At 38.0% G+C, this 27329-nt stretch overlaps 4 protein-coding genes and 2 long non-coding RNA genes across 13 annotated transcripts in view; 2 read left to right on the forward strand and 4 right to left on the reverse strand.

Moving 5' to 3' along the window:
• The first annotated feature begins 694 nt into the window (after positions 1-694).
• Positions 695-5194, forward strand: LOC149041538 (uncharacterized). Of its 3 annotated transcripts, none has more exons than XM_089180295.1 (6): positions 695-844; positions 1782-1942; positions 2336-2456; positions 2901-3016; positions 3921-4036; positions 4477-5194. In XM_089180295.1, exons 2-5 carry the CDS (start codon positions 1788-1790, stop codon positions 4021-4023), a joined length of 495 nt encoding a protein of 164 aa, XP_089036421.1. In that variant the 5' UTR covers positions 695-844; positions 1782-1787; the 3' UTR covers positions 4024-4036; positions 4477-5194. The 3 variants fall into 3 exon arrangements, with proteins under 3 accessions (XP_089036421.1, XP_089036422.1, XP_089036423.1); XM_089180296.1 differs by lacking the exon at positions 695-844 and adding an exon at positions 1525-1642; XM_089180297.1 differs by lacking the exon at positions 695-844 and adding an exon at positions 1530-1642 and having other exon boundaries at positions 3921-5194.
• LOC149041539 (uncharacterized) lies at positions 3523-6365 on the reverse strand. The gene is made up of 4 exons (XR_016179123.1): positions 6249-6365; positions 4535-4704; positions 4076-4151; positions 3523-3715 (listed from the first exon to the last, which is right to left on the reverse strand). It is a non-coding gene; the product is annotated as an uncharacterized LOC149041539 (long non-coding RNA).
• Positions 6366-7666: 1301 nt separating this feature from the next.
• LOC149041540 (uncharacterized) lies at positions 7667-12441 on the reverse strand. Its single transcript, XM_089180289.1, has 7 exons — positions 12092-12441; positions 11190-11373; positions 10376-10481; positions 9817-9932; positions 9576-9675; positions 8467-8611; positions 7667-8277 (listed from the first exon to the last, which is right to left on the reverse strand). The coding sequence occupies exons 2-7, from the start codon at positions 11357-11359 to the stop codon at positions 7940-7942; spliced, it is 975 nt and encodes a 324-aa protein (XP_089036415.1). The 5' UTR covers positions 11360-11373; positions 12092-12441; the 3' UTR covers positions 7667-7939.
• A 1546-nt stretch (positions 12442-13987) lies between these two features.
• LOC113679547 (uncharacterized) lies at positions 13988-19378 on the reverse strand. 2 transcript variants are annotated; one of them, XM_089180288.1, is made up of 8 exons: positions 19236-19378; positions 18433-18562; positions 17619-17776; positions 17000-17114; positions 16637-16749; positions 16267-16363; positions 15735-15918; positions 13988-14930 (listed from the first exon to the last, which is right to left on the reverse strand). In XM_089180288.1, exons 3-8 carry the CDS (start codon positions 17768-17770, stop codon positions 14581-14583), a joined length of 1011 nt encoding a protein of 336 aa, XP_089036414.1. In that variant the 5' UTR covers positions 17771-17776; positions 18433-18562; positions 19236-19378; the 3' UTR covers positions 13988-14580. The 2 variants fall into 2 exon arrangements, with proteins under 2 accessions (XP_089036414.1, XP_089036413.1); XM_089180287.1 differs by having other exon boundaries at positions 18433-18618; positions 19236-19371.
• LOC149041541 (uncharacterized) lies at positions 19355-23879 on the forward strand. Of its 4 annotated transcripts, none has more exons than XM_089180291.1 (6): positions 19355-19486; positions 20457-20617; positions 21011-21131; positions 21575-21690; positions 22596-22711; positions 23152-23879. In XM_089180291.1, the coding sequence occupies exons 2-5, from the start codon at positions 20463-20465 to the stop codon at positions 22696-22698; spliced, it is 495 nt and encodes a 164-aa protein (XP_089036417.1). In that variant the 5' UTR covers positions 19355-19486; positions 20457-20462; the 3' UTR covers positions 22699-22711; positions 23152-23879. The 4 variants fall into 4 exon arrangements, with proteins under 4 accessions (XP_089036417.1, XP_089036420.1, XP_089036418.1 ...); XM_089180292.1 differs by lacking the exon at positions 19355-19486 and adding an exon at positions 20198-20332 and having other exon boundaries at positions 23152-23275; XM_089180293.1 differs by lacking the exon at positions 19355-19486 and adding an exon at positions 20215-20316 and having other exon boundaries at positions 20455-20617; positions 23152-23276.
• Positions 21257-27329, reverse strand: part of LOC149041542 (uncharacterized) — a 6578-nt gene continuing 505 nt past the window's right edge. Inside the window, exons 3-5 of one of the 2 annotated variants that reach the window (XR_016179121.1) lie at positions 23210-23379; positions 22751-22826; positions 21257-22390 (exon numbers count right to left, since the gene is read on the reverse strand). This is a non-coding gene — a long non-coding RNA (uncharacterized LOC149041542). The remainder of the gene's footprint in view (positions 22391-22750; positions 22827-23209; positions 23380-27329) is intronic. The other variant, XR_016179122.1, reaches the window with a different exon arrangement.

Raw genomic sequence — 27329 nt, forward strand, 5'->3', positions numbered from 1 at the left:
TAGCTCAGCAAATTAGTCTTTTAAGTAATAGTAAGCGGCAAAACGACTGTTAGTAAGATAATTATATTTGATACTTAGTGGACTTTTTAAAAGACCGTATTTGGTAAATGATTCCTGGAAACGCTGCAGACTTTATTAACTCGAATTGAAAAACGCAAGAGTGTGCCACAATATAAAACGCAGATGTGGGCTCACATCTGACTTCTGAAATCACCTTTCAAAGTAGAAAATCAAGAATCGTTATGATGTATTGAAGATAAAAGGGTAATTCTATCAAGAACACAGAACAATGATGTTTTCACGAGCCAGACCTGTTGAGTCACATAAGATAAACATAGCGAGCGTAAAACAGTGTTAATTATTGATGCCTCCTGAATCCAGTGACACCAAGCTTCTGAGTGCAATTTTTGACCTTTAAATCCCGTTTACTATCTGTATCAAGTTCAACTTTTCTGTAAAAAGAAAGGAAAAAAACAGTTTCATAAGTATTTAAAATGGATATTTCTCTTAGAGATGGTTATTAACAAACGTCAGTAACCTTTCTCGTTGCGCTGTCAAAACATCTTGCGATCAATTAGTGGTTATTGCTGATGCTTTCTTCAAAATCGATAACTTTTGACATTCGGTTGCAAAAAACAAACTTAATTCTTTGATCACTCCCCAAAATAACCCTATTAAATCATTGTTATTTTCTGATGTCGTTCCGGGAACTGAACCGTTGACTGGAGCATGGGTCATCATGTGAGAAACAAAATCCGGAATTTCTGAGAATAAATATTGATCTCATTTGCAGTGAAATTGCAATTGTTAGTGGCGACCTCGCTGAGCCAGGATTCGCTTCGAAGTAAGATATTGATACGTAAGAACGTAGTTAAAAGCTTTTTTCCCGTGTGGGTTCTCTGCAGCTAAAAGGTCTGGCATCACACCTCCAGCGGGATTAGATTTCCCTTCCGTGTCGTGTTCCTTGAGATGAATTTAACTCACTAGTTCTCTAGTTCCATTGAAATTCTCTAGATTGCAAAATTTTTTGCCTACAACGCGCAAAAGTCGATACACGGATCGTTTAAAATTCGAGGTTAGGTCTTTGCAGTCTGTAATTAACAAATGTGCAAGGAATGGGTTGACATCCAAGGAATATTGAAACTTTTAAATTAGTAGAAATGATCTAAAATGAGGGAAGCCCATATCTTGAATCTCAAATTATCTTATTGTGGGTTCAAATAAAAAAAACAAAAAAAACAAAACATAACTCCCACATGCAATGAGAATTATACATTCGGTTTACTTTTTGAATCAGCAGAAAGATATATGTTTAGGCACATCTTCGATTCCCTGTGGAAAATTTTTGAATCTCTGTAAAAAAACGCCAGACTGAGTACTTAACTTTGCACGAGGAAGCCAAAACGTTTGTCGAATAGAAAATATACATAGGAAATGGTACTATTTGCGAAACATGTGTTTGATATTCTACTCAGGCGATGGAGTCATTCGACTAGAAGTTTCGCAATCGTCCAGTTGACACCTAGGTTAATTCTGAGAATAGTGTTGTTAGTCACGAGACTACAAACCTCCCATTGAGCACTTTTAAGTTGGAAGATTTTTCTTTTATTATTTTTTCGAATGAACACAGTACTAAGAAGAGGTGGAGTTTTATCTTGTGCGCGTTTAGTTTGTTTATTTCCGAAATTGCCTCCTAATTCATGTCGATGCACAATCTTTTCTCAATTTAAATGGCTTTGATACAGTCCGTTTAATTTGATTTTTCGATCAACTTCCTCCAGGCTAAAATGAAGATCAAACAATTGTTAGGACTCATACTATTATGGTGCATCGATGAGTGTTACGGCCAAGGTATCACTATAGTCAACAACTGTACTTGTAAGACATTCGATGGAGGAATCTACAGCTTGATGCCGCTGCGTAGAACAGACGGAAAACCAAGGTACACAAGGTTGTCAGTACAATCGTCAGTTCACAAGATAATTTTTGTAATCAACTGAGTTGATAATGTATATTTTGGCCACCGTAAAGAGTTTCTAAAGCTGACGCCTCGAGCGTTAGCCCCTCTTCATTCGCTCTGAGGTCAAAAACCCCAATATCAGCTTTAGAAACTCTCTACGGTGGCCCAAATATACATGATTAACTCAGTTGATAAAACCAGATTACTTCGTAATTCTTAAGTTGATGATAACATGTTTGTATCAAGTAGATATTTGACCTAGGATTTTCTCAGTTTTGCCCATGTATTTGAGAGACAACTCATATTTACTGAGTGTACTGACATTTCGAAAGGATTACGTGACTCAGACGGTTTCTCTCAATGTTTTTAAAACAGGTTTTTGATTGCTGGCAAGAAATATCCTGGTTGGCGATACACGTACAATCCTTGTACGCCTGTAGATGTGGGAGAACATGATCCTGATGCCGATCCTCACAAAATATGTCGAGATGTTGCTGTGAGTTTATCCTGTGACTTTTGACTGATTTTTTCTTAAAACTGAAACGCTTCCGTTACTGCCGTTATCACAATTGCTTTTGTTTGCTTTTTTCTGTTACTGATAAAAATTTGTTGTTTTAATGATGTTTGTTGTTTCTGTCGTTTAGTGAAGTTTTCTGTTGTTTTAACTGTAGTACTCTCTTCCTCTTTTCTTTTATGCCTCCTTGCAGACCACTCTCTGTTTTCATGTGAAAAAATTACGATTATTTCCTTTTGTAACATTACTTAATCCAACTATGGATCAACTTCCTACATGAAATAATTGCTCATTTCAATATGACATAGTTACTTTGGGAAAGGTTTTTAACCATTTTTTTTTTTGATATTTGAATTATTTGATGAGAATGGTAACTTTATGCTCATGGTTGTTCTTAGCAATAAATTGTCGTTTCGATCCCTCCAGATTTGCAAATACGCCGAGATTGAAAAACCGCGCGAGTACTTTGAGGTTGGTTTGCAAAAAGATATCATGTGTGACATAAACCAAGAAGGACAGATAGAGCTGGTGTATAAGACCAAGTAAGCTGTATTCTGATTCCTTGCCATGTAACTAATTACTAGTAGGAAAGATTTCCTTCTATTAAGCTTGTTTGTTGACTGAAAGGCAAAGGATTGCTGATATCACTTTCGCATCTTGATCCGGAACCATAAGCATGTCATTACGATGCATCGATCGAGATTATAATAAATTAAACATTTTTCTATGCGCAAACTGGTGACAGCAACCGCTTCTCTGGATTTTTTTGGGCGAAGAAATAGAATTTAAACCTTCGAGAAATCTTACGTGTGCCAGGACTAAAAGAAATTAATCGGATATTTTCGGATCAACCAAAGATGTGCATGCGAGAAAAAAAATTACATTTACTGTCAATTCACTTGAATGTGAACTGTCAACTTAGAATAACTTTTGCTAGGGCTCGTTACATTTATATGGATAGACTTGATCCAATTTGCTTTCCCAAACTTGATGCCCTCCCAGGTCTTCCCCATCTCCTTTATTTCCTTCTCAACTGTCCGTCGCCATGTGAACTTGGGGCGACCCCGCTTGCGTTTCCCTTCTGGCGTCCAATGCATAGCAGTTTTTGCAATGGAAGCTTCTTGGCGGGTGACATGGCCAATCCACCTCCAGCGTCTCCTCATCAGGATGGTAGCCATTGGTTCGGTTCCACATTAGGACTTCTCCCCAAAAAGTCTCTTATCTCTCCATGAAATTAGAATCTGCATTTTAAACACTATGATTAAAACAAACTATATACGAATTTCGCATAAATTACATTGGGATGAAGCAATTGTAACCGCTATCAGACTTTTGAACAGAACATAAAGTCATATGTATCGGATTAAGGAAGATATGTAAACGACAAAAACCTGACCTAATGGAATTAGAGGTTATCAAGATCTGCTCTCTTTTCTTCATATGCAGCTGTGTCAATACGACACAACGGGAACACCACATGTATACAGAGATATTGGTGAACAGAAAGACGTTAAGTGCGAAGCCACTGATGATTACCCGTTTGCACTGAAATATGCTGTAACGTGAGTTAACAGTACTTTCCGAAGTAGACCAAACGTTACCTTCAGAATCACGTTTATGAGGTTGATTTGCGGAAAGAAGCATATGCATGTCCTTGCGTCCACTTCCTTACAATTTCTAAACAACATCAAGCAGAAGAGTGACGAGAACAAAGAAAAATATCAATTAGGGGATTATAAGTTGATCCAATACGAAATTCTCCAAAATAACATCATAAGAATAATACCGCAGACAGTGAGAACAATTGCCAATGAGATCTTGGGAGTGAAAGGGTTAAAGGGTGACTCCACTGGTACAACTGGTTGCTATTGAACCGATAACAAAGAGAAGATTTGAAAAATTGGCATCCATTGCAATTTCCTTTTGCTTTCTTACTCTATACTTTGTTGCAATATTATCATAACCCCTTATCTCCTAAATGTGAGAACCCTCTTCTTTTCAGCTGGCATGCATGCAGATTTACAAAGTTGTTCCTAGCTTTCTCTAAAATGGCCATTTACCTCCTTCGTGGCATGGTAAATAAACTGTAAGTTGGATGGCCTTTTCGAGCGCAAGTACAATTATCTGGCAACGCATCCCAAACATAACAGAAACATCCTTTCGACATAAAAGAAACGATAACGTGTACTACCACTGGTGCAGATATCAAGATGGGTGGAGTCATCTTATCCTGAGAGCAGGAGGAAAGACAATAAAAAACCAAAACATTGCACACGGCAAGTGACTGACACGTTTTAAAATCCACAACATTACAATTAGTAAAAACACCAAAATTTAAGCTCGTAGTAGTCAACCATAATATTAACCCTTTAATTCCCAGGGGTGATTAACACGTAACTTCTAGCTGATCCATACATTACCCAGCCAAAAGATAATGAGAATACTCATACTTATTAGTAAGAAGTTGTTCATTTGATCTAAAGCTAAATTCTTTAAGCTAATTTAAAATAGAATTTTTTAAGCGGCTAAAGAGGAGAGTTAAAGTTAAGAGTTAAAGGATTACGGTAAATGCTCCAAGTAATTTTGTACAAACTGAACCCATCGATAAAATCGTAGAATATTAGAGAGCAAAAGATTGATAAGTTAGTTGCTTTTTGAGAAAATGTATTAAAGTGAATGTGTTCCAGCCCCCAGGGCACAAATAAATGTAAGATAACAAAGCCGTTGAAATTTATATAAGCCTTCTTTGCTAACAGCTAATCAATGGAAAATTGTTAGGACTTGGCTATTCATCGATATTCTACCATGTCCCTGGAGCTTGGCATCAAGAACACAACGGTTTTCGATAGCGTGACATTGAAATTTCGCGTTCGCTTTCGATTTCCCGAGGCAGAGAAAAGCAATACAGAGAATCTCATATCTATTTATCGCCTTTCGATCCGGATCGATTGGCAGTCTTTACTCATATATTTTGCATCTATTAACTACAAAGTGAAATCATAGTTCAACAGGATGTTTTGTAGTAGCACAGCGTATGGAATCCACTGAACTCTCTCTCACTCTGTCAATATGCCGAGCCCTAAAACCAGCTGAACTCCGCGGGCGCATTCACTTTTTAACTGCAATAAACAGTTAGCTTGAGTTCGATTCCTTGTGTGCCCTGCTCAAGTTTGATCGTTAACCTGTGTTAAAAACCTGCTGCAGGAAAGTTCTTAAGTTCTCTGTTAAATATGAATATTTGATTCAACACATGACTAACTTCCGCCCTTGAATATTTAAATTTTCGTTTCAGTATTGCAGTAACACCTTCCTATAAACTGTCCGTACCATGGCACTGACCAAAAAGAGTAAACTGCTACTTAGATAGATGACTTACTTGATTGATTTTCAATGTCACCTCAGAGAGAGAATAGGACTTTTATGTGGACAAGATATCAGAAAATATTCAAGGTATAAAATGCAAGTACTCTGCTTACCTATCTGTCGTCACGTATAGCTGTTTCATCATGATTTTCCGAGAATTAAGCTGATATTATTTATTGGTATCACTCGTGTGACACAGGTCACGTAAAGGTTCTGTTAGAAATTTTGGTTTTCGGAAGACAGCATGGCTGAGGTTGAGCTTAAAGCACTGATGATAAAGCTTTCGGTTATGAGAAAAAGCTTTCTGACGTGGTTCTGTTAAAATAATGGACAAAGAGGTTTTATATCGATGACTATAAATTTGCTGAGAGATATTGTTTGGGGAATGTTAGAATGACTGGTTGGCCCTACCTCCGCTATAGAGTGTTTCTGTTCAGACCATGAAAAGGTTTCGCAAATCCTCAGGTATTTGGAGTTAAGCAAGTACAAACAAGAAGTGCAGTCGAACCTCGATTATCCGGACTCATCGGAACCTCGGTAAATAGTCCGGATAATCGAGAGTCCGGATAATCGAAAATATGAATACTAATGAGATAGAAATGTGAAATAATTATCTGCTTATCTTTAATCAATAGAACGGCTAGCTTTCGCTTCGTAGGCAGGTTTTTGATTTGAGTTTACGATCGATCGCTCGTGTGTTTACATAACCCACGCGGAAGGAACTAAACAAGCATGAAATTCCCTTGGCAACAAAACAATTGAGCCAACCATATTTCAGCTGAACGCATCAGAATATTTCTTTGTCTCGTCGCACTTTCGAATTTTGAAAAGCGCACAGGATAATACGCTGTTTCAACAGTCTTTTGAAAGGATTATTGGGCTTTTTGCGACTTTGAGTTTTCAAGATCACAACTAATTAATATTCATCGAAAAATTGGGACCAGAGAAGAAAGTCCGGATAATCGAATAGTCCGGATAATCGGGGTCCGGATAATCGAGGTTCGACGGTACTGATTTTTTTTCTTCGTTTTTACGCTTACTCTCACTATTATTTATCATCCATTGACACTGAGATCTTCCAGTCATACCTTCCGTTAAAACGCTTGAGAGCGAGAGGAAAAACAACGAATTCTCTTCTTACTCAATTCTAATTGCTGGTTTTCACGTGACGTCACTAAATTTCAGACTTCAGAACTATTGATCCTCCTGAGATTTTACTTTCATGATGTATTAGAGCAGCTAAAAACTAATATTCAGACAAATTTTCACTCCAAATGGGTTCTTGGTTTAGTGATAGACTACTCTTGAATTTCTAAGCTTTTGCGTGACGTGGCCTTTACATGACGAGCGAGAGAGCTGTTATGTTGGTTTAAAAGGTGACTTATTTAGGGAAATTCAGCTATCTGAACAGTTCTTGTATTAGAATAAAGTATTATTGTTACGTTTATGAGTTCTTAGAGAGATAAATTCACGCTTTTGTAGCAAAACTCAGTGACAGATGTTTCTGCTGGTTTCCGGCCGCCATGTTGGTGCCCATCTAGGTGGGCACCAGCATGGCGGCTCCATACAAATCTCTATAAATTTGGGAAAAACGTTTCTCCTCATATTTTCCGTAAGAAAAATTGCTGTGACCTGAATCTTGGCGAGAGTCTTTACATATCTAGCTTCTTTCTATTTCCAGATTCTAGACTAAATCGATTGAACGGTTTTTATTTTTTATTTTGATCTATTTTGAATGGCGTGACACTGAAAACCAGCAATTGGAATCTTTCTTGCAAATCTTTTTTCTTAAATCGAGATATCTAGAAGAAAATCACTCCTGGAAATGCAATTAATTAGTTCTCAAGTTATGAAAATAAGACCTTTTCCAGAGCAGAACTTAAGCCATCTCCCTTTGACAACTTGAATCCTTCCAAATATTTAAGAAAGGAATTAATAATTCTCCTTGGGCTCTTACAATAATTGGTGAGAATAGAAACTAACGAGAAATCGTGATACGTTTACTTAATTTATCAGGACGGGATCAAAGATATCTAGAACTGGTAAAAAGTTGTTCAATCATGTCTTAACTACACGGTGCTACACCTTAAATTTGAATTGAATTATACGACAGCGGTGTTGTTGCCTTTTCGAATCAATTCAAAATGCTGCCCAGTAACTCCATCCTCAGGGCCATTTTCTACGGAATCTTCCTGTCCAACAGCTCTGTAGCTCTGTTGGTTCCTGAAAAGACGACTTCTTTCTGTTGCACGCCCAATTCTTTCCACTCGTTCGAAGGCGTCATGCTCATCACAAAAGTGGCAGCATCTGAGCCGCATCAGAGCATTCTTGATAGTGGCATGATGCCACCACAAGCATAAACAGATTAAGATGAGGAAAAATGTTCCAAGACATGGTACCAATATGTGGAGGGCCAGAGCAACCAAACTCAACGAAGAGCCTGAAAAGAAAAGCACACTCTTGTATAATTATTAGTAAGGGATCAAATGATCTCTTGCTATAGGCAAATGAACGAAATTTGGCACAAATAGTTACAACTGTCCAGGCCTTTGTTTTGTGTCAAACAAAAGGTGAACACGGATGATTTTGTTAACGCTGAATCTGAAACAATAAGAGTCTGAACATTTACCCCCAGGTGTAGATTTTGGTCTCGCCTTGGTTGAAGTTGAGGTTACCCCAGTCGGTGAAACAATATCACCGAATGTTACAGTATTATTAGTCTTAGGTGGTAAACATTGATTTGGACATCCGCAAAAGGCCTTTAAGCTGAATATCTATAAAACAAGAAAATATTAATTAATTGATATTCTAAGCAATTGATTATTCGTCATAAAGACCATTAAATCGATATCTAGATTGCTATCATTTTTACCAAACTAACAAGGTGTTATCGTCTGGAAATAACCTACGTAATCACCGAAAGAAACACATTAAAAACCTCGATGTCGTTTTCATTTCAAATATGTCATTCCCAAGGAGGTTTTAGAGGAGAAACATATAATGCTCAGGAAGTTCTGTTCCATTTCTGAAGAATAGTTGGCTTTTCACGTTTCGTTAGTTACAATAAGTCAAGACTTTTAAATCAGATGTCCAAATAAAGGATGTAACGATGAAATGTCGAGCCAAGGTGTGTCTTAAAACCAAATCGAAAGTAACAAAAATATCCAGACGGTAAAGAAGATCATACATATATATATATATATATATATGTGTGCATATATATATATATATATATATATATCTATATATGTATGTACATATATATATATATATATATATATATATATATATATAGGAAGTCTGCAAGTCGATTTTCGCGTGGAACAGTGCTCAATACGTTGAAGCAGAGCAGAATAAATATTATGAGAGGAAAAAAGGACGCAACTACATTTCCCGACAAGCCTGTTTCGTGAATCGCTTCACTCTTCAGGGGTTTAACGAAATTTAATTTAATATATATATATAATTAATTTATATCTATAAATATATATATATGATAAAAAGCAACTGATTACTTGTAATAAAGACCATTCGTAATAAAGACCATTAAATCGCTTGTAGCGCGGGAAAGCGCCAGTTACCATGTAAAGATTGCTTTTAAGTTACCATCTGATATAGCAAGCTTAAGGGATTGGTGAGAGTTTTCTAGAACGATTACAAAGTGAACTAAAAGCCAGACCAAAGCAATCTAGGATTATTTTCGAAACTATTTATAATTTCTCGAACTCGATGTCTTACCAAACTTTCCTCGCTTATTAGACTTAAAACAGGTTTTGCATGAGGATCATTATCGCTTTCGAGAACAACCTTGGAGTGACTTATTGAGTGAGGACTCTTCCTGAAAAAGGAAAATGATAAATCTTTAACTCGGTTCAAACTCCAGCTATTTAGCTTAATGACCCCGTCTATAGACGGAAATTAAAGCGAGACGATGAAAAGGGAGGTTAAATCGACCAAATAAAAACAAGACTACACTCACTTTATAGGATATATTAGTGCAAATCTGTATTCATCTGTTTCTTCGCACATAACATCTCCTTGTTCACCCAAGTCTGTGAACACAGGTGGAATTCCATCCGTGTCGTATTTACATAGCTACAATTAAATTAAGGCTTCATATAACTTTGTAATCAATAAGCTGTAAAGCAATGATTAACCCCTAACTTGTGTTTTTGTTACACGTCTGAGTAACTTACCTATAAGTGGAAGCCTTAGTTCTTTTCAAGAAAAAAAATGTGTCTTCATTAAGTCTGCAGTGAAAAGACCTTGTCCATGAATGTTATAGCGGTTGTAATGGTAACAAGTCTGAGATAATCTAGAGACACAGAACTTGCTTGAGTAAGATCAATTGGGGTCTATGACTAGGCAACATTCGAATACAGCAGGTGTCGATTCGTGATCCCTTATCAAATTTACATGGGCTCGGACATGCCAGCGTTTCGCTTTCTTTGAGCTCGAAACGAACTAATCTGCATTGGTGGAAATTATAAAAAAAATCAGTTAAAACAATCTTAAGCCAGAAATAAAGGATTACTTACTGCCACGTTTGTGCAATTTCCCTCACGTGAGTGCAAATTATCGGGCACACAAGGCATGAAGGAGTATGTGTAACTTTGCTGTTGGCGAAATCCTGACCCATAAATTCTATGTCAAAGCAAAGCAAATTAAAGAGCTCAGCCTGTTATTGGGTGTATATATGGCCATATTGTCATGATCTAAATTGATACCAATTGATTAAGATGAATTCAATCAATCTACAACCCTTCACTAGAGCAGTTCTTCGCCATCCCAAAACTGAAAATATATTTAAGTGCTGGCCCATGACGATTTAAATGAATGTTAAGGTACATTTCGTAAACTGAATGTATTGAGTATTCATAGTTTGAGGAAACATTGCGTAAGTCATTGATACATTAAGAAAATGGAGCGCAAAATTTTGTCCAAGCAATAGCCATTAGCACTCCTCCTCTAAATTCATTTCTTGTTGACATCTCTGAACTTCAACATACTATTTTGAACGAATAAACCTCAAGCGTTTAAGCTACGACAGCCAGGTGCGGTGAAGATGTACCATAATACTTTGTTTCCTAATCATTTATATATGTAGACGTATAATGATTGTGTTTTTAGCCTTACTTATACTTTCTATCGGATAGTAAAACCTGTTTAACTCTCTCATATCTCTACATAAATAAGCTCTTTGCTATTTTTAGGTGGTATGAGGATCTCTTTAACTATAACCTTGGCTATAAATTGAAGGAAGAAAGGAAAATCGAATTTTATTAAGTTTTCATGTAGCGGTTATCTTAAGTCAATGACTAATCTTGCTTAAATGGTTATTTAATGAATCACCTTTGTCCTCGAAGAGAAAACAAGCTGTAAGTTGAAAGGCCAGTGCGGATGCAAGTACAGTTGTCTGGTGAAGCCTTCCAGCGGTACGCAAAACATGCATGTTTTCCACACATATATGAAATGATAACATGCAGTATCACTGATGTAAATACCAAGGAAGAAGAGTTCATTTTATCCTGAGTACCTAATAACAGCAGTAAGAAAACAATTTCACTACTTTACTATACCACTGAGTATGAAAGCATCAAAACCTAAAATCCCAAATTCTTATAAAATTTTAACCTAAACAACTTGTTATGAAATGTCACTTCAAAAAAACTTTCCTACAGCAACAGCAACAAACATTTGTACTGTAACTGACTTATACATTAAAGCACGGCAGCGATTTGTACGCTGAAACACATGCACTATCGTAGGCAAGATGTGCCTGAAGAAGAAAAAGCAATCAGATGAACAAAGTGAAGTGCAGGACAAACCTGACTAAGATCGCACTCGCATACTGCAATATACTCTTAGTAAACTGCAATGAAGTCGTTCAGGAGGCAATGGAGTAAATATGCACTTTTACGGTTCAGCGATACCATTGTAGCAATCACCGTCTGTTGTTTGCAATATTTGTCTTGGAGTTGCGAAATCGATCGCTTCCTACGCAGAAGCTTTCCGGGAATCAAAATCCTAGTAACGCAGAGGCTCTTTCCTTCAGTATTCTACATTTGGTAATCTTGTGCACCAAAACCAAAATAAATATGCCAAGTATCGAAGCCGGCATCGCATTTATATGCATCTTTACACACTTTGCCTCTTTCCCACTCCATTAATGAGAGGTAAATGTTCTCATCAACGCACGTACATGCAATTATTATTTAAAAATCGTGAATGTTGCTAGTGAAGAAAATTCTTACCTCAGTTCAACTATTGATGCTTGGTGCGCTGTCAAATTCAATCTATAGAGCTTTTTTCTGACGTTTAGGATATGTTGATATGCTACGCGTTTCTCCAAATGAAGAGTGTCACAGCACAAAGATTATTTTCCCGTATTCCCGAGAACAATAATTGACACCGCTGCGATGGAAGGCAGTTTCAGAGGGCTCGCTAAGCTGATCAATTTCGCCTCGACTATGCGAAATTGCAGTTGTCCTACGTGGCTTGGCTAGGACGATCTGCAATTTTTTCTCAAGTTAGATCCTAAGTTGAATGGAGAAAGTAAATGCGTTTTAAACACCCTACAATTTCATGAACGTAATTTGAAACTTTTGTCTCATCGCCGTGATGAAAAGGTCATTGTACACATTTCGAGAAAAACCGGTAGTGGGATTGTGTTAGTGAAATTCGAAATTTTGTAAGTACTGTCAAGAGGCGCAATAACTTTAAATAATTTGAGAAAAAAATTAAAGATTTCTTCGCAAAACATCAAATTTTAGTATCTTACTAACTTTCGTTTATCTGTCGCTTCAGGCGAGGTTTTGCATCTTGCGGTGTAATGTGCCGGAACAAGTACTTGGATTTACTTTAGGAGCTGGAGCCAACATAATGCAAGAGTTAGCTGCAATTCAGAAGATCATCTTGCAAAGGAAGGTTCCTCAATTGGCTTGGATTTCTAAGAATGGCTTCTAATTTAATTGTAGTTGCTTCCGGCTCCAAAACGTTGGCTAATCAAAAATTTTAAGTCCTTTTTCTGGTTTACCCTGAGGTGGTCGGCAACCTCAGTTCGACAACATCGACATTTTCGGTAAAATTTTATGAGCAAATTCCATTCTTTCAGGCTTGAATAAAGACCTGACATGTATCAGGAATCATAGATATTGTCATGGCAAACAAAAGTATAGACCTACCAGAGCATCAGTCTAGCATCGGATCAATCATTAAACTACCCGCAAAAGTAAAACTAGGGAGGAGGCCACGATAATTTTAATTTGTCCAGAAGCACTGAGAAACGACGTAATGTGATATACTTGGTAATACTGGGTAATAATTTTATTGATGCTCACTGTACATGTTCTACCATTATTACATACACCCTCTATAAGAATTAAAGTTACAACTGAAGCAATGAATGACGAGGGTTATATGTTTAAGACTTCATGTCATATCGAACGTAGAAATTTTTTGAGGGAGGAATTTGGTGCGCGAATTATTAGTAATTGAGACTTCGATTAATATTTGCCTCAAGGAAAGCAAGATTGCCCGTTCACTAAAACAAGAAGCATATGTGCGTAAACTCGGGCTTCCCGTGTTGTCATGTCCGAATTTTCCCTATTACCTGACTTTTGTGCACACGTCTACCCTCTTCACACGGCTCGCGTTGCACTTAACATCGTAAAGTCTTTTCGAGTTGAAATTCGAGGTTTGTGACAGCAAATTCCCAAAGTGTGACTATGTCAGACCGGGGCATACTTGATCACAGCGTTTCAACCAGTGTCTCAGCTAGCTGCTACTTTTTACACAAAATAATCGTTGCGTTTCCCATTAGATCGTAAACAATCTTTTAGATGTTCGTAGTGTGCCTCGACTCAATTCATTTCGAACTCGAAAGATGGTATTAAATGCATCGTTACTAGCTATAGATCGTACTTGAAGTTCTCTTAAACTAAAATGAGCATCCTTCCGGCGCCTGAACAACTCCTCGTCCTTCAAATGAACTGATTTGAAGTATCTGATAAAGCAACGATCGATCGTTGCCACTTTGGAAATTTGTTGTAATCATGTTTGTCTCACTTGGCCAGGCAGGCGTTTCTAATGCATCGTCACGGCAGAATTATCGACAATATTAAATGTTTTAGAATGACTGTGAATGACAATTCAATTGGATGCTTTTTTATTAAAATTTTCAGTCTTCCTACGCCTAAACTACTCCTCGTCCTTCAAATAAACTGATTTGATGCATTCGATCAAGCAACTACCGATCGTGACGACTGTTGTCATCCCGTTTTTAAAGCTTCGAAGCTATTTTACTTCCTACTGATAATTCTCTCGCACATCTCTTTTCATTTTTGAGGTCTACAAAGGTGTTTTTTGATCAAGGATAGAGGAAAAGGGAGAAAAACCACCCTGATAAAAGGAGGGGGGGGAGGGGGGAACCACCCTGATAATTTTCCCGTCCGATTCGCATCAGACGCTATTTTGAAATCTGTTAACTTCTCCTTACATTCGAGAAAAAAATCTGTCTCTTTCCCACCCCTCAGATATATGAACAGAATACAACTGCAAGACTATTTATAAACAAAAAAAAAATAACGAGAGCTAGCTTCACAGATGCGCTTTATAGTTCAGGGGGCGATTTGTGGCTGAACGCGGAAAAAAAAAATACGAAGGCCAAACCTATACTTGGCCTTTGCCCTTTGGGCAAGCCCTGGAAATAAGGACCCAACACCTGAACAAGGGTTCGCTTTTGTTACAGGATTAATGATAAAACGTTATTTTTCCCAACAGTTTGAGACTTGTCTCCCACGTCTTGCTCTTGAACTGGCTCGACCATTTTGTCTTTTCCTCCAAAATCCTCGTGTTCAACAGTCTTATCTCCTTGTTTGTTTTTGATACGATAGGTTTTCTCTGTTTTTCCAAGATCGTTTTTGTGTACTATTAACGGTTCACACTCTTCAAAATGATGGCAGCATCGGCACCTCAATGCCTCTCTAACAGCAGCAAAATGCTGCCACAGGCATAGAGAACAAAGCATGATGGCGAAAAATCCTGCAAGACCCGGTAGCAAAATGCACAGCTCCCAATTAAACGACTTTGAATCTGAAATTAAAAAAAAGGTCTTTATGAACTCAGGTCGAAATTGTTTTTGTTTTCTTTATAATACAAAAAAAATTCTGCTGGATACGTTAACCATGAAGTACCTTCGACTCTTCTGTGGAATGAATGTTCGAGGCGTTATGCAATGAGGTAAACGTTCATCAGAGAGAGAAAATAAAAATAATTAAGATGGCGTAAAGAAATATTCCTCAAATTTATCATTTTTTGATATATGAAAGAACGCGTGTGCAAACAGTTTTTATAAGCAACTAAAGCGAACTTAATCTCGGACATTTTTTCGATGATAAATGATAATTGAAACAGCAATTACAATTCTATTGGTGGCTTTAGGGTAGTGGCCACGATTGATAAAAAGCTAAGGTAAGAGATACTCCCTAGTTGAAAGCTGAAGTATCTTTTCGTTGCAAAGTATCGATGAGATACTGATCAATATAAACAGTAGCATAACCGACCATGAACATTCACTATAACACTAAAAGCATTCCAGGTCTGATTGAATTGATGGTTTATCATTTACATGATCTGAATAAGGTCTTCCTCGTAGAGATTATAGAGATTGGCAACCGCCAACATGCAAAATTAGAATCTCGGATTTTATTTCTGGATGTAAGGATAATGACACAATCTTTTGATATGGTTGCTTTCGAAACAATACCCTCCTCTCCCCTTTTACCCCGCCCCTCCCTCCTCCCTCCCCGCTCCCTCCCCCCTCCCTCCCATCCACGCACAAAAGGGGAACGCTGTAGTCCGTTCACGTACAAAGTCCAAACAAGTCTTGGCAATTACCTTCAGGACTGTGTTCGGTTGAATTTGAAGTTGACGTCGGTATTACCTTCGTGGGGCCTGGTGTCGTCGTTATTATCTTCGTTGAGCCTGTTGTCGTCGGTATTACCTTCGTTGAGCCTGTTGTCGTCGTTATTACAGGCCAACACTGATTTGGACATGCGCACTTGGTTTTTATACTGAATATCTATGACATGGAATAACATGAAACCCCTGTTAAAGATTATGGTTAGTATAACTTTATTCCGAAAATGTATATTTTTTCCATCGCTTCTCATTATAATTTGTTTGTTATTCCCACAAAAAAAATTTGATGCCGGTTCTAACTTCAGCTCCTTATCTAGTTGTCAAATTTTTAGAGTTCAGAACCGCCTAAAAAATTGACAGATACTCACCCTCCCCCCACCCCCTCTCCCAAAGAAACAGTAAGAATATAGAATTGAGGGAGTCACATCCCTTTCCAAAGTATAAATAATCAGAAACAAAAAAACACAACAACAACAACCAGAAATCAACAATAAAAAGTCATACTAACATATCTATCTTCATCCTTGGGTTCAAAAACCGGGAATGAAATAGTCTGGTCACAAATAAGCTGTACCGTTGATCTTGGAGGGTCGATAGAGCGATCGCTACAATGATATGTGCAAAAGTTAAGTACTTTTGAATTTTGTTTATTGCTAATGAATTGGTAATAGCGAGATTAATTTCAGAGATTTTCAACGCTTGAAGACGAATTTTTATCAAATGCTACCTGATCGTTGTATTCAGTAAATAAACCCCTTAGGGGGCTGGTATGTCGACTGATAATGCAGCAACTCTTTGAGATGACATAACTTAAATTGGCGCCTGACAGAATATTTCAACATAAGAATGGCTTGTATTCGTTTGTAAGAAATACCTACTCTGTTTTATACGACAGCCCAATTTGTCCTTCGTTTATTTCACATCTGACCCCCGTCTGCACACCAACTTGTAGGTAATCACGCGGTTTTTCTATTTTAGGATATTTACATATCTAAATAAAATTTAACAATAAAAATCAGCTTCCTGTCGTTTTGAAAACATTGGAATTTCTGTAAAAGATGCTTGGATGCGAAGAAAAATCAACAAGGTATTCTCAGAAATAAAGTTTGCAGAACATTAGTTTGGCAATGCTGACTTGCTACAATTATCGGAAACAGGAAGCTACTGAAACAACAGAACAAAAACAATGACAACATAACACTGCAAAGTTTTAGAAATGAAAGGCTGTCTGATGAACCTACTCCGATATCATGACATATCTTTCCAGGGTGTGGATCATCTTGTCCAAATGTCATAGAGGTACAAGGATTATAAGCATACCTCCAACCAGGGTACTTCTTTCCAGGAACATCAAAGCTATTGTCCACATGAAAAAAAAAAAATCATAAGAACAGAATTGCAAAGGTATTATCAAAAGGAGTGCAAAAGATTTTCCAGGAGGAAAGCATATCCTAACTTCAGACGTATTTGGCATTTGAGTGTATGCCAGGTTGTTTTTATCATTCTAAATTATCTCTTTTATTGACAAAAAGAGACGTCGCAGATTATTGAGAACCCCTTATGCTCCCCATTCGTTTAGAACAGAATCATGGACAGAGCAACTTCTTAGTAAAGAACGGACCATCCGATGCATATAAACGAGTCTTGAGCGATCAGCTTGAGAACAATTCATGATAATAGGGGTTTTGTTCCCAAAAGGCAAATCGAGACTTCATGTATCTTAACCAAGCCATTCTCCATGATTATGATTGACATGATTTAATATTAGCTCTAAATAGAAGGATGGAAGTCCCTTGGAAAATATCGTTTCCATCGTCACTTAAAAACAAGATGGAAAGCAGAAGAGAAAACTTAACATACCGCGGTTTTTCTGTTCCTCTGAAGGGCCACAGACTATAAAAGTTACCATCAGATGTCCGACACGTGCAGCTGTTGATTGTTTGAATGCTCTGTGCAATGCATCTATTAATGCACGATAGAAAAATCAATCCTAATAGGCACTTGTTCTCCATCTTAACCTAGAGAAGAAAGAGAAAGTACAAAGGCAACACGAAAAGCATTACGTTGAGTAAGTAACCTGAATTTCGCGAGTGAAGCTGAAATCAAGCAGATTTATATTTGACATAGCTTTTCGCTGAAGTAACGGAGCAACATATTTCCAGAGCCCGATTCTTTGGAATTTTTAGGACCTTGCCAGTTCAGGGCTACATTTTCTTATCAATCTAACATTTTTCAGTCATTCTGAATATGTTCTTTTCGACTTGCGATCGATGAAGGCCAGTTGAACCATCTCCATTGGAGCCTAGAAAAAATGTCTTACGTTTTCTCTAACAACAACAGTGGTTTGAACATTGCTTGTAAAATGTTTACCAACGAAGGTGAATTTCAAAGAAAAATTAGGCTGTAAACATCTGCCTGGGCACGTCAATAAATAGCTAACGCTTGCCTTCCGTTCATAAAATTTACGCAAATTGATCGATTTTATATCATGCTGTTTTCCTCTACTTGTGTCAAATTGATTTATTCAGACATTGAATTTAGTTAGCAAACGGAAATTCCAACTGGCAATACATTCACTTCACTTCTACCGACACGCGATTTCAGAAAATGCACGGTACATTGCACAAACAAATGTAATTCAGTACTGAATACTGGGTGATAGAATCGTAAATACCTTGGGCGTTATTGTAGCTTTTTGTTAAGTAGAAGTAGACATCTACCTCCTTTTCACGAAACAAAACTTTTTCCTAAGCGGAAAACTCTGATTCTTCTTTTGGCTGGCTCCTGATCCGAAGTTGAAAGACCTTTGTATGGCCAGATGCAAATTTTTGGATTAGTCATCACATGATCAACTTCCGCTCTACCCAAAGTTCAGAGAGACCGGAATTAGAATACAGAAGTCTATAACAATTGTAATGAAAATTCAAAGTAAAATAACACTCATCTTAACAATGCACAAGTTTACCTCAACAAATAATAATTTTCGGTGATAGTAAGCGGCAAACCGAGTGTTAGTCAGATAACTATATTTGATACTTGGTAGACTTTTTAAAAGACCTTAATTTGTAAATCATTCCTGGAAACACTACAGACTTTGTTAAATCTAATTAAGGAAGGCAAAAATGCGTCACAATAAAAACGCAGTTGTGGGCCCAGCGAAATCACCTTTAAACCAGAAAATCGAGAATCGTTTTGATGTATTGACGATAAAAGGGTAATTCTAGCATGAACGCAGAACAATGGTGCTTTCAGACAGACATGTTGAGTCACAAAAGATGCACAAAGCGAAAGTACAAACAGTGTAAATGCCTCGTGAATCCAGTGACACCAAGCTTCTGTTTGCATTTTTTACCCTTAAATCCTGTTTACCGTCTGTGTCAAGTTAAATTATTAAGTAAGCAAAAAAAAAAATTATAAAAGTATTTGACGATGGATATTTCTCTTAGAGATGGCTAATAGCAAACGTAGGGCACTAACCTTTCTCATTGCACTGTCAAATTATCTTGTTATGAAGTAGTGACTATTACTGGTGTATTCTTCGCAATCAATCACTTTTGACGTTTGGCTTGCGAAAAAGAAAAGAGAAAACATCCGGAATTTCCGAGAACAAATATTGACCTCATTTGCAGTGACAACGAGCGTGACAACATCTAGAAGCAGGCTTTAAGGAAATTCCCGGAAATTGCGATTTTCAGTCGCAACCTCGTAGAGCCAGGATTCACTTCGAAGTAAGATATTGATACATAAGAATGTAGTTAATAGCCTTTTCTTCGCGTGAGTTCTCTGCAGCTAAAAGATCTGGCATCGGACCTCCAGCGGGATTAAATTTTCCTTCTGTGTCGTGTTCCTGAGAGATGAATTTAACTCACAAGTTCTCTAGTTCCATTGAAATGCTCTAGATTGCTAAATTTTTACAAACAACGTGCAAAAGTCGATACACGGTTCGTTTAAAATTCGAGGTTAGGTCTTTGCAGTCTGTAAATAACAACTGATTTGCAAGGATGAGTTGACATCCGAGGAATAATGAAACTTTTAATTTCGTAGAAATGATCTAAAATTAGGGAAGCCCATATCTTGAATCTCAGATAATCTTGTGGTGGGTTCAGATGAAAAAAAAAAAGCAAAACATAACTCTCACATGCAATGAGAATTACACATTCGGTTTAGTGGTTGAATCAGCACGAAGATACGTGTTAAGGCGCATCATCGATTCCTTGTGGAAAATTTTTGGATCTCTGTGAAATAGCATCAGACTAAGTACTTATCATCGCACGAGGAAGCAAAAACGTTTCACGAATAGAAAATATGCATAGGAAATGTAACCATTTGCGAAACATGTGCTCGTTATTCTACTCAGGCGATGGAGTCATTCGACGAGAAGTTTCGCAATCGTCCAGTTATTGCGCAAGTATAAACAATTTGACACCTAGGCTAATTCTGAGAATTGTGTTATCATGTCACGAGACTACAAACCTCCCATTGAGTACTTTTAAGTTGAAAGATTCTGCTTTTATCATCTTTTCGAATAAACACAGTACCAAGAATAGGTAACCGACAGAGGGAAGTATTATCTAGTACGCGTTTCATTTGTTTGTTTCTGAAACTGCTTCTTAATTCATGCCGATGCACAATCTTTTCTCAATTTAAATGGCTTTGATACAGTCCGTTTAATTTGATTTTTCGATCAACTTCCTCCAGGCTAAAATGAAGATCAAACAATTGTTAGGACTCATACTATTATGGTGCATCGATGAGTGTTACGGCCAAGGTATCACTATAGTCAACAACTGCACTTGTAAGACATTCGATGGAGGAATCTACAGCTTGATGCCGCTGCGTAGAACAGACGGAAAACCAAGGTACACAAGGTTGTCAGTACAATCGACAGTTCACAAGATAATTTTTGCAATCAACTGAGTTGATAATGTATATTTTGGCCACCGTAAAGAGTTTCTAAAGCTGACGCCTCGAGCGTTAGCCCCTCGTCATTCGCTCTGAGGTTAAAAACCCCAATATCAGCTTTAGAAACTCTCTACGGTGGCCCAAATATACATGATTAACTCAGCTGATAAAACCAGATTACTTCGTAATTCTTAAGTTGATGATAACATGTTTGTATCAAGTAGATATTTGACCTAGGATTTTCTCAGTTTTGCCCATGTATTTGAGAGACAACTCATATTTACTGAGTGTACTGACATTTCGAAAGGATTACGTGACTCAGACGGTTTCTCTCAATGTTTTTAAAACAGGTTTTTGATTGCTGGCAAGAAATATCCTGGTTGGCGATACACGTACAATCCTTGTACGCCTGTAGATGTGGGAGAACATGATCCTGATGCCGATCCTCACAAAATATGTCGAGATGTTGCTGTGAGTTTATCCTGTGACTTTTGACTGATTTTTTCTTAAAACTGAAACGCTTCCGTTACTGCCGTTATCACAATTGCTTTTGTTTGCTTTTTTCTGTTACTGATAAAAATTTGTTGTTTTAATGATGTTTGTTGTTTCTGTCGTTTAGTGAAGTTTTCTGTTGTTTTAACTGTGGTACTCTCTTCCTCTTTTCTTTTATGCCTCCTTGCAGACCACTCTCTGTTTTCATGTGAAAAAATTACGATTATTTCCTTTTGTAACATTACTTAATCCAACTATGTATCAACTTCCTACATGAAATAATTGCTCATTTCAATATGACATAGTTACTTTGGGAAAGGTTTTTAACGATTTCTTTTTTGATATTTGAATTATTTGATGAGAATGGTAACTTTATGCTCATGGTTGTTCTTAGCAATAAATTGTCGTTTCGATCCCTCCAGATTTGCAAATACGCCGAGATTGAAAAACCGCGCGAGTACTTTGAGGTTGGTTTGCAAAAAGATATCATGTGTGACATAAACCAAGAAGGACAGATAGAGCTGGTGTATAAGACCAAGTAAGCTGTATTCTGATTCCTTGCCATGTAACTAATTACTAGTAGGAAAGATTTCCTTCTATTAAGCTTGTTTGTTGACTGAAAGGCAAAGGATTGCTGATATCACTTTCGCATCTTGATCCGGAATCCATAAGCATGTCATTACGATGCATCGATCGAGATTATAATAAATTAAACATTTTTCTATGCGCAAACTGGTGACAGCAACCGCTTCTCTGAATTTCTTTGGGCGAAGAAATAGAATTTAAACCTTCGAGAAATCTTACGTGTGCCAGGACTAAAAGAAATTAATCGGATATTTTCGGATCAACCAAAGATGTGCATGCGAGAAAAAAAATTACATTTACTGTCAATTCACTTGAATGTGACCTGTCAACTTAGAATAACTTTTGCTAGGGCTCGTTACATTTATATGGATAGACTTGATCCAATTTGCTTTCCCAAACTTGATGCCCTCCCAGGTCTTCCCCATCTCCTTTATTTCCTTCTCAACTGTCCGTCGCCATGTGATCTTGGGGCGACCCCGCTTGCGTTTCCCTTCTGGCGTCCAATGCATAGCAGTTTTTGCAATGGAAGCTTCTTGGCGGGTGACATGGCCAATCCACCTCCAGCGTCTCCTCATCAGGATGGTAGCCATTGGTTCGGTTCCACATTAGGACTTCTCCCCAAAAAGTCTCTTATCTCTCCATGAAATTAGAATCTGCATTTTAAACACTATGATTAAAACAAACTATATACGAATTTCGCATAAATTACATTGGGATGAAGCAATTGTAACCGCTATCAGACTTTTGAACAGAACATAAAGTCATATGTATCGGATTAAGGAAGATATGTAAACGACAAAAACCTGACCTAATGGAATTAGAGGTTATCAAGATCTGCTCTCTTTTCTTCATATGCAGCTGTGTCAATACGACACAACGGGAACACCACATGTATACAGAGATATTGGTGAACAGAAAGACGTTAAGTGCGAAGCCACTGATGATTACCCGTTTGCACTGAAATATGCTGTAACGTGAGTTAACAGTACTTTCCGAAGTAGACCAAACGTTACCTTCAGAATCACGTTTATGAGGTTGATTTGCGGAAAGAAGCATATGCATGTCCTTGCGTCCACTTCCTTACAATTTCTAAACAACATCAAGCAGAAGAGTGACGAGAACAAAGAAAAATATCAATTAGGGGATTATAAGTTGATCCAATACGAAATTCTCCAAAATAACATCATGAGAATAATACCGCAGACAGTGAGAAGAATTGCCAATGAGATCTTGGGAGTGAAAGGGTTAAAGGGTGACTCCACTGGTACAACTGGTTGCTATTGAACCGATAACAAAGAGAAGATTTGAAAAATTGGCATCCATTACAATTTCCTTTTGCTTTCTTACTTTATACTTTGTTGCAATATTATCATAACCCCTTATCTCCTAAATGTGAGAACCCTCTTCTTTTCAGCTGGCATGCATGCAGATTTACAAAGTTGTTCCTAGCTTTCTCTAAAATGGCCATTTACCTCCTTCGTGGCATGGTAAATAAACTGTAAGTTGGATGGCCTTTTCGAGCGCAAGTACAATTATCTGGCAACGCATCCCAAACATAACAGAAACATCCTTTCGACATAAAAGAAACGATAACGTGTACTACCACTGGTGCAGATATCAAGATGGGTGGAGTCATCTTATCCTGAGAGCAGGAGGAAAGACAATAAAAAACCAAAACATTGCACACGGCAAGTGACTGACACGTTTTAAAATCCACAACATTACAATTAGTAAAAACACCAAAATTTAAGCTCGTAGTAGTCAACCATAATATTAACCCTTTAATTCCCAGGGGTGATTAACACGTAACTTCTAGCTGATCCATACATTACCCAGCCAAAAGATAATGAGAATACTCATACTTATTAGTAAGAAGTTGTTCATTTGATCTAAAACTAAATTCTCTTAGCTAATTTAAAATAGAATTTTTTAAGCGGCCAAAGAGGAGAGTTAAAGTTAAGAGTTAAAGGATTACGGTAAATGCTCCAAGTAATTTTGTACAAACTGAACCCATCGATAAAATCGTAGAATATTGGAGAGCAAAAGATTGATAAGTTAGTTGCTTTTTGGGAAAATATATTAAAGTGAATGTGTTCCAGCCCCCAGGGCACAAATAAATGTAAGATAACAAAGCCGTTGAAATTTGTGTAAGCCTTCTTTGCTAACAGCTAATCAATGGAAAATTGTTAGGACTTGGCTATTCATCGGTATTCTGCCATGTCCCTGGAGCTTGGCATCAAGAACACAACGGTTTTCGATAGCGTGACAGTGAAATTTCGCGTTCGCTTTCGATTTCCCGAGGCAGAGAAAAGCAATACAGAGAATCTCATATCTATTTATCGCCTTTCGATCCGGATCGATTGGCAGTCTTTACTCATATATTTTGCATCTATTAACTACAAAGTGAAATCATAGTTCAACAGGATGTTTTGTAGTAGCACAGCGTATGGAATCCACTGAACTCTCTCTCACTCTGTCAATATGCCGAGCCCTAAAACCAGCTGAACTCCGCGGGCGCATTCACTTTTTAACTGCAATAAACAGTTAGCTTGAGTTCGATTCCTTGTGTGCCCTGCTCAAGTTTGATCGTTAACTTGTGTTAAAAACCTGCTGCAGGAAAGTTCTTAAGTTCTCTGTTAAAGATGAATAATTGATTCAACACATGACTAACTTCCGCCCTTGAATATTTAAATTTTCGTTTCAGTATTGCAGTAACACCTTCCTATAAACTGTCCGTACCATGGCACTGACTAAAAAGAGTAAACTGCTACTTAGATGGATGACTTACTTGATTGATTTTCAATGTCACCTCAGAGAGAGAATAGGACTTTTATGTGAACAAGATATAGATAGATAGATAGATAGATAGACGTTTATTAATAATACCTTAATAGCAGCTGGAAGCTGAATTACAAAGGTGTACAAATTATATAATAGAACTATACAATAAAATCAAACCTAAAAGGGAACTAATTTACATATGGGCCCATATACAATTGTAATAGATGTCAATTAAAATGTCTTGCGCTTGCTGGAATGAAAGTATCTCTGAACCGATTTGTTTTAAAGGAAACTCTAAATGGTCTGCGTCGTCGTAACTCCCTAAGTTGATCTCGGTTGTCGAAAGGCAGTAAGTGGTACAAACAATCCAAGGGATTGGAGACGATGTTGTTAAAGAATTTTAGGCAAAGGTCTTCCCTCCGATCCCTTAGGGTTTTCAGCTCTGCCATCTGAAGCACTTCTCTATAATGATTATCATAACCGTATATAATTTTCAAGGCTCTCTTTTGGACCCGCTCTAAACTTAAGCTCAAATAATCGGGGAGACTATAATGGTAGACCTGACATCCATAAAGTAAGACGGATTGAATGCAAGCAACATAAAAATTCACTAATTCTGGTGATGGTACCTTAGCTCGCTTTAACTGAGTTAAAAAGTAAAGGCGCTTAGCGGCCTTTTTAATCATCTCAGTAACGTGAGTGTTCCACTTGAGGTTGTCTTGAAAATACACACCCAGTAATTTCACGACACTGAAGGCGCTAACCTTAGAGCCATTAATTTCTATGAGATCGTAGGAAGGAGGGGAGCGCACGAAGGAAACTCTTAGCTCATTACATTTTTTCGGATGAAGTTGAAACGAGTTAAGTGTTGACCAGGTAGCTACTTCGTTTATCATAGACTGAGCATTGCTAGGACCACCCTTGCTTATGATTTCATACACTGTCGTGTCATCTACATATTTTATACAATCACTGGCTGATGGTACTTTCAAATCATTTATCATAACCAAGAATAGCCACGGTCCCAATTTTGTTCCCTGCGGTACTCCTGCTCGGACCGATCCCCACTCTGAGAGACAATCATGTGCAAGTTTGACCCTTTGTTTCCTATCTTTAAGAAAGGCTATTATCCAATTAATGATGTAAGTGTTGATGTTGTAGGTCGAGAGTTTCGATAGCAAGAGGCTGTGATCTATCAGATCGAAGGCTTTTCTATAGTCCAACGCAAAGATCCGCACGGTGTTCCCCGTTCCGTCTGTTGCTTGCGCCCAATTGTGCATCAGGTTTATCAATGCATGCGCAGTGGAGGATCCTGGAATACACCCAAATTGATCGGGTTCCAGGCGTTTCAGAAGTGCTGGTTTCACATGTTCATGGACGACGTAGTGCTCGGCAATTTTGGACAACGTTGGTGTCAGTGAAATAGGTCTCAAATCTTTCGCCGCATCTTCAACTATCTTTGTTTTGGGAAGAGGGGTGATGTTTGCACATTTCCAAAAGTCCGGTAAAGTCCCTTGACTAATCGAGGAATTGATGATACAACGAAGAGGTTGAGCGAGCTCAGGAGCGAAATCACGCAAGACCCAGTTTGGGATATTATCTGGGCCCCCAGCTTTGGAGGAGCTGACCGTACTAAGGCATTTGAAGGTAGTTTCCAGTGAAATAATGGGAGTTTTAAAACCCTCAGTGCTCACAGTTTCGATATTATCTAAAAGTGGGTCAAACGAAGCTTGAGGTTCTAGCAGAGCTGTGTTGATTTCATTAGCCAAGATCTTAAGGTTGATTGAGGTAGCTGGTTTACTTGCTAGGAGCTGATTTGCGACACTTGTAGATGTTTTGTTCATTCCACATAACCGCCTACATTCGGACCACCACATTTTAGGATTGTTTTCGGTCAAAACGCTAACTTTAGTGTTGTAATAAGAGCGTTTGCAGAGCTTCCGTTCCCTGTTTACTTTGTTCCGGTAGTAGTGGAACAATGGTTTGTTGTCTTGGTAATATGCTCTTTGACGGTGTGCTATAAGTGCCTTGAGTTTGGGTGAAATCCATGGTGCGTCGTTTCGGTGGAACTTAACTCGCTTTTTGGGAAGGATAGAATCTAACCCTATGTGAATTAGGGCACTGAGGTGAGCATACTGTTCTTGGACGCTATCTATAGTGTCGATTAATGACCAGTCGACCCCCGTCATATAACGACCAAAAGCCTGTTTGGACTAAGCGTTAACAGTACGTGTAGTAACCGTTCTGTTTGCAGGAATATTGGCCTTCGATCTAATTTTTGGAAACAAACCAACAGTACAATGATCAGATAGTCCGAAGGGCGGGAATGGAGAAGGTTTCTCGTAGTGTTCTGTAAGATTAGTTAGCACTTTGTCGAGTGTACGATCCCCTCTTGTTGGAAAATGGACGACTTGCGTGAGGCGGAACTGCTTAATAACTGGTGAAACATTTGCCCTGTTCCAGTCGCCAGCGAGAATTATACCTGCGCCAGGGATATCACTCTCTATCCTAGAGAGAGAATCCATCATGTAATCAAGGAGGGGCTCATCTTTGGCAGGCGGTGGAGGATGGTATACTGTACCAATGATAAGGCAGCTATAACCCCGGGGCAATCGGTTGGGCGTGATTTTGGCCCACAAAACCTCAGGGCCCTCGGGGTCAGGAAACTCATAGTCCCGTAGAATTGAGAATTTGATGGAATCTTTTACATATAGAGCCACACCTCCATGTAGCTTGTGGGTCCTATCTTTGCGTATGATGTTGTAGCCACTAATGTCAACTACGCTGTCATCAATAGAATCTTTCAGCCAT

The sequence above is a fragment of the Pocillopora damicornis genome, chromosome 8 (assembly GCF_964200805.1).
Source record: "Pocillopora damicornis chromosome 8, jaPocDami1.2, whole genome shotgun sequence".
In the NCBI taxonomy this organism is placed as follows: domain Eukaryota; kingdom Metazoa; phylum Cnidaria; class Anthozoa; order Scleractinia; family Pocilloporidae; genus Pocillopora; species Pocillopora damicornis.